The sequence below is a fragment of the Mercenaria mercenaria genome, chromosome 1 (genome assembly GCF_021730395.1).
Source record: "Mercenaria mercenaria strain notata chromosome 1, MADL_Memer_1, whole genome shotgun sequence".
Lineage (NCBI taxonomy): Eukaryota > Metazoa > Mollusca > Bivalvia > Venerida > Veneridae > Mercenaria > Mercenaria mercenaria.
Window position 1 is genome coordinate 106,944,802 of NC_069361.1, and position 9,944 is coordinate 106,954,745.

Consider the following 9,944-nt stretch of genomic DNA (forward strand, 5'->3'; position numbering starts at 1 on the left):
GGACGAACTGACTGACAAAAGTCAGACAGACGGAAATTTCAAACACTATATGCCGACACCGGGTGCATGCAAATTGCTTGATGAACAGTAGCAAGGGCTCTCCATTAAACAAACCTTTACTTTGAACATTGAAATAATTCAACTGTTATCCCAAATTTGTGAACCCTAGCTTACTTTGAGATAAGATTAAAATGGCATAATCAGAGCATTGGAGCCGTGCCATGAGATAACCAACATAGTGGCTTTGCGATCAGCATGGATCCAGACCAGCCTGCGCATCCGCGCAGTCTGGTCAGGATCCATGCTGTTCGCTTTCAAAGTCTATTGCAATTAGAGAAACTGTTAGCGAACAGCATGGATCCTGACCAGACTGCGCGGATGCGCAGGCTGGTCTGGATCCATGCTGGTCGCAAAGGCCACTATGTTGGTTTTCTCATGGCACGGCTCATTTCTTATCCAAATCTAATATAAAATGCCAAATATAGCAAGGACTCCCAGTCACGGACATGGCGGTAATGAGACTAGTCCTAATTTCTCTGGTGCTGATTTTTCTTACAGTCCATCGTGAGTATTAATAATTATGTTAAGATGATCGAACCAAAGTATGCTTTAAAATTCTAAGAGTAAGGAGTTGAAATTTGTATAAAGTGAGTTTGTTTAAACTTTGGTAAAATTTGCTGATTAGCAGAAACTAAAATCTAGGTTCGTTAATTTACGGTAGAAAAGAAAATTAATTTCATCAACAAAATTGGGACATGTACACGAAAATGTAGATGCATGTTTTGCCCGAATCATTGATTTCACTCTTAAAAGGCCACCATAACTCGATCTATTGCGTTATTACTTTAAGACTAATAAAATCAATTACTAGTCAAATGCTGAAAAAAAAAGAACAGCAATGGTATGTTATGAGGAGTCACGGTCATGGTCGAATTGAATCTGGAAGATCCGAGTAGAGTTTTAGATATCTTATCCACTACACGTAGAAAATGGTTTAGCTACATAGTAGTAAATAATATAAAAATCATGACTATGGAAGGTCTGTGAGCTATGTAACAAAGGCCGATGACTATTTCAAAGATGGATTCGTACACTTATATATTAAATGTTGTTGATTTTGTTGTTTTTTAAAAAATACGCACTTTCGTTTTTCTCAATTAATAATTAGCATTTATCGTATGAAAATGACCGTTTGACTGTCAGTATTTGACATTCAGCATTAATTTGCCAATTGACATTTTCATTAACTGTTTGTCATTTTGAAAATTCTATGTCTTACATAATCAAATGTTACATGATAGAAATCATTGATTCATAATGTTGAAGAATTTGAAAATTAGCGTTTATCATTTAGCAATTAGCATTACCTATCTGACATACAGCATTTACCATCCAGTAACTGGCATAAAGCATTCGGTATGCAGCATTTAAGCATTAAGAAATAGGCACTTAGCATTAAATAATTGGCATTTATCATTAAGTAATTGGCATTTAGCATTAAATATTTGGTATTTGGCATTTGGGAAATAGCAAGGCGCACCTGCCTTCCATAGTGAGCTATGCTAATTGCTAGATGCCCATTACTTAATACTAAATGCTAACTGATAATTTTTTCGAATAACTATGTCAAATAACGATTTTGAAATGGTAGTTGTCTATGGAAGGCCGTTGCGTCATGCTAAATGACAAATAGTTAATTCAAAATGCTACTAGTATGTAAAGATTGAGTATCAAACGGAAATCTTAAATGATAAATGCTGATTGTTAATTGCGAAATATGAAACAATATATGCTAAGTGATTACATGTATTCAGATAACAAGCTAAATATATCAGCGGATGAATGTATCATTTAAAAATCATTGGCTTTTTTACATAATTTTGTCTCAAATTACATTCATCAGATTAAGAGATACAGGTCATATGCCAAATGTTTATTGTGCTTATTCGTCCTTATAAAGTCGTTGACCTATGTTACATAACTTTTTTTCTGTTAAAAGTTTGAACATTAAAGTAAAGAGTTTCGGCCCAGTGTTCCAATCATCGATAAAACATGTTATTGCTTCAGTTAAAATTGATAGAATACTATATGAGCCGCGCCATGAGAATCCAACATAGTGGCTTTGCGACCAGCATAGATCCAGACCAGCCTGCGCATCCACGCAGTCTGGTCAGGATCCATGCTGTTCGCTAACAGTTTCTCTAATTACTATAGGCTTTGAAAGCGAACAGCATGGATCATGACCAGACTGCGCAGATGCGCAGGCTGGTCTGGATCCATGCTGGTTGCAAAGTCACTATGTTGGTTTTCTCATGGCGCGGCTCAAATGTTTTGAAATAATTAAAAGTTACATGTATCTGTTTAAGAGATACAGGTCACTGACTCATAAAGTTACAAAACTGGACAACTAGCATTTATCATTTGGCAATAACTGTAACATTAAGCACTTGGCATTAAGCATATGACATAGAGCATTTTTACGCAGCATTTAGCATTAAGTAATTTTAGCATTTAGCATTATATATGTATTTAGCATTTAGCATTGCCCCTCAACCTTCCATAAGCCCGCCCGCTCAGCTCAGTAGGTAAAGCGTAGATCTACTGATCGCTGGGTCGTGAGATAGATCCCTGGGCGGGGCGAGGCGTATGTTTTCCGTAACGATTTGATAGAAGACATTGTGTCTAAAATCATTCGTCTTCCACCTCTGACTTATGTTGGGAAGTTGGCAGTTACTAGCTTTGTACTGCTACAGAATCCAGGAACACCGGTTAGGTTAACTGTCTGCCGTTACGTAACTGAAATACTGTTGAAAAACGGCGTTAAACCCAAAACAAACAAACAAACAAACTTGGCCGTTGTAACATGACTTCTTTTATATACAATGTCAGTCACACATTCGCATGACCATTAGAAAATGCCGTGGCTGCAACAGACTAGTAGATCAGTCTTTGTTTTCAGATACTAGTAATTGAAAGTTACATTCATTAGTTTGACCACTCGTATTGGGAAAAACAATCACAATAATTATTTCCCATTTGGCAATAAGCAATAACATTTGACACGGACATTTAGCATTAAGTATATGGCATATAACGTGTGGTATTTAGCATATGTTACTATGTATCCGACATAATGCAGCATTCAGTATTTTGCATCTAACATTTTGCAGTTAGCATGGCCCACCAGCTCTCCAATACCTAACTCATGGAATCTCCAATTCAACTGATAATACAACAGATACCTGAAAGAATATTATACATAGGATATGGTATCACTAGTATGATGGTATTTACTTTCTGGTCCTGTGCCAAATGGCGTTTGTATGCAGGCACTACCAAGTGAATTGAATGAAATCGCCATTAGCACACAAGTAAAATAATTTAAAAATCAAATGTAAAAACGGTGTTGGAATATTTGAAACCACAAGGAAGTAAGCAGTGCAGTTGCCACGCGATAGAGGAGCACGAATGAAAATCTGAAGCAGTTTCACCCATTGATATTTCAACAGAAATAGTGTATGTTGTACGGTTTAAAAGTATTGTGTTTCATTATATCTGAAATAAAGGTTGCATGGCTGGAAGACTTCACGTACAGGGCACAAAGTTCGTTAAAGATGGACAGCGCGTGTTCTTATCCGGAACAAACCTAGCTTGGGTAAACTATGCTCATGACTTTGGAAACAACCAATACAGTGGTGTGAGGACGAGGTTTGAGCAATACCTGAGCCAGATCCATGCCTCTGGGGGTAACTCCATAAGTAAGTAAAGCCATAAATAGATTTTTAAAATGTTGATATCTACACAACAAATCTTTTCAGATTTTTTAAACACAATTTGAAAGCTAAACTGAACAATATGAAAGGAATATAGCTTTATGTTAAAAAGCTAGCTTCGTTAAGTTTAGTACGAACCATTCTTAACACAGGTTGGTCACCATACAAGGCGACTGTTCTCCACGACAATTTTATAGCAGACGGTACGTTTTTAAAACTGGCATGAAATCCAGTAAAACTCTAGACAGTTTAACCGACCATCGTAACATACTAGCTACTGATCTACTATTGAAATTGAAAATTAAACCGCCATATCCAACAAACAAACGTTGTATTTTGGTAGAATTCTCGTCATAAATAATTGTTAACTTCACGTAGGGTTCAAAGCCTGTGCTGAAGAACTGTACGGGTGGTTCGAAGTTATAGACAGCGACCAGCCGGCCACGGCCTATATCCAGATCCCGTTTAGAACTGAATCTAATATTAGTTATGGATAAATTATATATAAATTCCACTTCAAAATAGGCATTAACAGACTAAGTATAAGTCAGTCAATATAAATTTCTTCTAAAAGGAGTGTGGCTTCACATCGAAGGGGAGACATCCCCGCATTTCAACAGCCAAGGGTACGTAGACAAGACCGATGCCGCCGGAAGTCTGATTAGCGACATGAGGAGCTTTCTGCACTCCGCCAGACATTACAACATTTTCGTCTTCTTTGTACTTTGGAATGGTGCAAAGAAACAAAGCACTCATTACAGGTATACACAAAGTAATGTATTGTAACGTGTTGGTCGTACTAGAAAACTGCCCATGAAGTCCACAAGGGGTGAAATCGCAGTCCGACTTGCAAAAATTGTTGCTATCTGCTGCCGCATTTTTATATACTGGTATCAACTTCAAATATTAAATGGACTGAAAGGCATTACTACCTGGAAGAATAAAATATGTCGGATGTTTCCAGAAATAGCATTGCAATTGCTCCGTTTTAAAGAGATAAGATGTGAGAAAGAAAAAAAGAAACACATAACAGACAGACTCACGAGTAACGTGCATTTTTAATGATTTATTTCAAAATTAATTATGTACGTGTACTACAATGCCATATTCACTGCATAATGTATACTTGTAAATGTGTTATTTTAGGCTTGATGGTCTAATCAAAGATTCGCACAAACTACAGAGTTACATTGACCACTGCTTAAAGCCGATGGTGAGCGCCTTAAAAAACGAACCAGCCCTCGGAGGATGGGAGATCATGAACGAGCCTGAGGGAGAACTGATACCGGATCACCATAGCAACAACCCGTGCCACGATACATCGCAACTTCATAACAGCGGTGCCGGCTGGGAGGGACACCTGTATTCTGCCGCTCAAATACAGAAGTAATTTCAGCCATAGGCTCAAAATTGAGTTGACACCTGGCAGTTAAAACTTTGAACACTTTTTAATGTCAAGAGGGTTTTGTTAAAATTTCATCAGTACTGATTAGTTTTAACTTTTGATTCATATTATTTAGATCAACACTTTTATCATAGCCAACTTATATATCCAGTTTGTTCAGTTTTACATGGATAGACAAAGCACTCCATTTTTGCATTATGTGCACAGTGCAAAGTAACTAACTCTTATAGCAAACCCATTATGGAAAGGTCTTTTAGGACTTTTTGAAAAAAATTGTAAATTTTCTTGCAGAAGTATTCGGTTTTGTTTTAAGAGATTGTCCTGACCTTCTACTGACTAGTGACATAGTATAATTTAGTATACGTTCATTAAGGTTCGTGAATTGGCAAGCAGATGCTATACGAACGACAGATCCGGGTGCCATGGTTACTGTTGGTGTATGGAACCCTAAATCCAACACAGACAAATTTGGCTTTAAGAACCTGTACTCGGACCACTGTCTTACATCAGCTGGTGGAAAGGCACATGTAAGTAGAGTTAGAATATTTTTTTTTCCAAAATTATAAAATAAGATACAACTTTGCCAACCTAAGATTTCGTAGCATATCTCTCTGCTGCATGTGGAAGCACACCTGGTTTACAAGTTTAATTGATTGAAATAATAATGTTGATCAAACGAAGCACCAATGATTGAAACACAGGTTTAACCATAGAGCATGGAATAAGAAATGCAAAGTATGCGAGAATGAAAATGTTGACTCTCGTGCTTAATGTGCGATACCCGACACAAAAATTCGTAATGTACTTAACTAATTAAAGTACTTTTTTTCTATTGCAGGGAACCCTGACATTTTATCAGATGCATACATACGCCTCCAATGGTCACTTTGATGGATATTCGCCATTTCAGGTTAGTGGCAGTTGTATACTGTTTGTCTGTGTGTAAAAGAGTTTTCATGTGTCAGTAATTGACTTACCTGTCTGAAATAAAATACATTTGTAGACAGAATGTGGTCGTTCTTCAGTTCAACAATTGGGCTGAAACATACCCAAATGCCAGATACATGTCATTTTTGTTAGCGTCAAACTTGAATCTATCTAAAATTACTTAGAAACTGAATATTGTAAATGTAGTCTTTTGTGAAAACTAATTCACAGTGTATAGACCACACCTCTGTACGCCCAAACGGAAGTCGCCAAAAACTAGGCGTTCAAAAATCAAAACAAAAATTTTTGCTGTCGCGGATGGCTTGGATTTTCTTTGTTTATTTCGTTAATATCGCAGAAAGTAAGTGTATTTTTAATTTACATATTGTCTAAGAGCTTCTGTTTACGTAGATACCAAACACGCCTGATAAAACTCATTATATACTTAATTTCATGTCAAATCGATCACGTGTTGATATTTGTTCGATTTTGTAATGAAACTATCATTTCTTTGAAATACATGTATCTTGAGCTTTTGCAAAGAATTGAAACCTTTGCTACTTCGTAGATAAATATCTTACGCATCGATAAATACTAACATGGCTCTATGGTAACGAATAAGTTTTCAGGAAAATGTGTTTTTCTGAGACATGTATGCCGATTACACTGTCCCACTATTCGATATATTACTGGCCCTCTAATCGCAATTTTTAAAATCCGGACTGTACGCTTAGTCGAAAAACTGTACGCCTATTCAAAACTTCTTTTCATTCTTACATTTCCATGTTTTGACTTTGTTTTAAGATAACCAACAGTTAAAACAGATACAGTTATAATTTCTTTCGCTTTCAGAACAGTCATGGACCAGTTTAGATGTTATTACTGCAGTTTCGATTCCACTACTAGGTGTTTATTAGTAAGCATTATCAAATTAAATTGGTCTAGCGCGGCGCAGCCGCGCTAGACCAATTTAATATGATAAATGCGTACTAATTAACTCTAACCTGTATAGTGTTTAAAAATTTTTTTTTGTAATAATGACTAGATTCTTTACACAGTTAGGAACATTAATCACTAACGCACCATTCATGCAATCGTTATGTGGCACAACTCAGTGTTTGACCCATTTCCGGCATCTCAGAGATTTGTTCGGACTTTACGACGGGGACTTATCATCAATCACAGAAGGGCGCGGTAACTGGTAATTTCAATATCCGGCTCCAGAGCACCGCTGATATCATTCAAAATCTAACATGCAGGTCTTTCTCGTTTTCATTCATAATTATTGCAGTATTCTCTACAGAACAAACTGAAAATGACACGGCTCCGCTGTTCTACATGTATAACTAATTTGAATAAAGCTACACAGTAGGTGAGGGGACACTACTAGGTAATCAGGTAGACAGCGGGTGTGTCTGTAGGCGGAGCTTAAAATTTAATTTTTAAACAAAAAAAATTCAAACACTAAGTATAACACCTTGGGTGACCTTGACCTTGGGTATAAAGGACACAGCCCCTGCATAAAAAGGCTTTTTTGTATGCTGCACAATATTTATGTGAAGTTACAGTAAGATATAAGCAAAAGTAAAAAAAGATGTGACAGAAAAACAAAGGTTGCCGACAAACTTTAACGAAGAACCGGGGCGAGTAGAATAGCACCGCTATTCTCCGAATAGTGGAGCTAAAAATACAAAGAAAAAACAACAACCTGTCAAACTGAGCGGAATAAATACTAGTATATTTTTCTCGTATATTAGCGGAAACACGCATACAGATTCTATTTCTTGTCGAAGACAAGGACATCGTTGGTGAAATAGACCAATAAATACTGTTAGACTGTCGCAAGTAAAATACAATACAAAACTTATATTTATTAATTCAGTGAGTACAGTGTATGGAGCTTATAAGCCCAAACACTTCATTTCTTTATTGAATAGGAGTACAGTGTTTTGGCGATTAGTGGAACAGTTTTATATCAAGTTTTGCGACTAGGCGGTGAGTGCATAACTCAGATGCATGTTGGATCAATCTGACTAAAGTACTTGATCTTCTAAACGAAGATCTGAGAACGACCTATTCACATATGTCTTCTGTACATTTTGGATTTCCAGTATTGCTATTTTTATTTTCGCAAATCTATTTTTATTTGAACCAATCAGACGACTTGTTCGAATGTCAAAGAGTAAGAAAAATGTAAAGCCATTCCAAGACTCGAACCCGGGACCCTTACAGAGCAAGTGGCCTACCGACTGAGCTAACCGGCTATCTGACATAGTACGACATAAGAATTGTAAATATCAAAAATCAAAGCTAAATGTAGATTTGCAAGATGTTGTAAGTTAAGCTCTGATTGGCTAGCGAAAGGGTTGTCAGAACGAGGCTTTCAACAGGTCGTTCTCAGATCCTATGCGTAGCGTAATAGGATATGTACTTTAGTCAGATTGCATGTTGGATTATGTTGGATTAAACAATATTTCAACTATTCAGGATTGTAAATGCATATTTGTAGGTATAAACTCATGTGCATGAATTGATAATGAAACTTTCAGAAGCGGTTCTGACAGGAACTTCCTTCGCAATTCTAAAATAACGGGCATTTTTAGCCTGAATGCTTCGTCTTTTGCTTCGGCCATCTATGTTTTGGTGAAAATACGTTTTAATTTCAATCGTTAATATCTATTTAACGACTGAGTTTGCAGAGACATTTATCATACACTGAAAAATATATACAACAAGACTATTTATTTCAAATAGTTAAGAGAAAAACATAAAAATACGTATTACCGACAGCTATTATTGAGATATGTTGTTTTGATGTTCATTCTGTCTGTCAGTTCTTCTTAGATCATTAAAGGCAGTGGACGAATTTTCAAAATCGGCTTAAAAATTAGAAAATTATGAACATTTCAATATTTGATAAGAATGGAAGCCATTCTGTTCCCACAGCAACACAAAACAAAAATGGCCGATTAAATATATTCTAGACTGAATTTCCATAATTCTGACAAAATCCATACCTTTTCCATCTGGAATGAAAGGAATGTCATACATTACATTTTAAAATATAGATATCATTCTATTTAAAAGTGTACAATATACTTGCTATTAAAAGTGCATAATCTGACGTCATAAAAAACAAAACGGCTGTCTTCCTGATTAGTCATTTAACTTTCCGACTTTGCTGTCTTTCAGCGGCGTTATCCAGTGTTATGAAGACTATAATTCCACTTGATATTGTTTTTAAAATTGCACTTATGAAACAGCAATACTTAGCATTTGACAGTATTTTTCTAATATTATTTGCAGCACCATGCTACAGAATTCGGACTGAACAAACCTCTTGTAATTGGTGAATTCCGAGAAGAAAGTGGAACAGGAAAGATTACCGACATGTATAACTACGCCTACTATTACGGTTATGCCGGTGGGTGGGCGTGGCAAGCAGTGGATAACAACTGGAGTAACATTAAGACAGGAATTGCTTGGCTGAAGGGGAGAAACGATCAACAGAAGGGTGGTCTTGTAGGCGTTCACTTGTAATATTGGGATGAATAAAATTGCCGTAAAAATGTTGATAGGTGTGTGTGTGTGTGTGTGTGTGTGCCATGGTGTGGGGGCGGGGGGGGGGGGGCTGGGATTTTAATATGGCAATGGGAAGGGGTTGTCTTATAATCATCACCTATCAATATTTCATGTTTCAAGTTAATATCTTGAATAGTTTTTAAGTTGTGCTCCGTACACAAAATAAGAAGGACGGATTTGACATTTGAACTAAAGCAGTAACCTTGACCTTTGACCTACCGACCCAGTTCATGTGTCTGCTTATTGTCTCACCGCCC

General features: G+C 36.7%; 1 protein-coding gene across 1 annotated transcript; it reads left to right on the top strand.

The window, feature by feature from the left end:
- Window positions 1-491: 491 nt before the first annotated feature.
- LOC123545328 (mannan endo-1,4-beta-mannosidase-like) lies at window positions 492-9,688 on the top strand. The gene is made up of 7 exons (XM_045331659.2): window positions 492-564; window positions 3,567-3,758; window positions 4,348-4,534; window positions 4,920-5,159; window positions 5,552-5,705; window positions 6,017-6,088; window positions 9,412-9,688. Exons 1-7 carry the CDS (start codon window positions 507-509, stop codon window positions 9,643-9,645), a joined length of 1,137 nt encoding a protein of 378 aa, XP_045187594.2. The 5' UTR covers window positions 492-506; the 3' UTR covers window positions 9,646-9,688.
- The last annotated feature ends 256 nt before the right edge of the window (window positions 9,689-9,944 follow it).

What these genes read in the sequence shown, in the direction of transcription:
- LOC123545328 (XM_045331659.2), top strand. Translation starts at nt 507, where the DNA reads ATGGCGGTAATGAGACTAGTCCTAATTTCTCTGGTGCTGATTTTTCTT. An exon ending in GATTTTTCTTACAGTCCATC is followed by an intron (nt 565 to 3,566) that starts GTGAGTATTAAT and finishes TCTGAAATAAAG; the next exon opens with GTTGCATGGCTGGAAGACTT. An exon ending in TCTGCCGCTCAAATACAGAA is followed by an intron (nt 5,160 to 5,551) that starts GTAATTTCAGCC and finishes ACGTTCATTAAG; the next exon opens with GTTCGTGAATTGGCAAGCAG.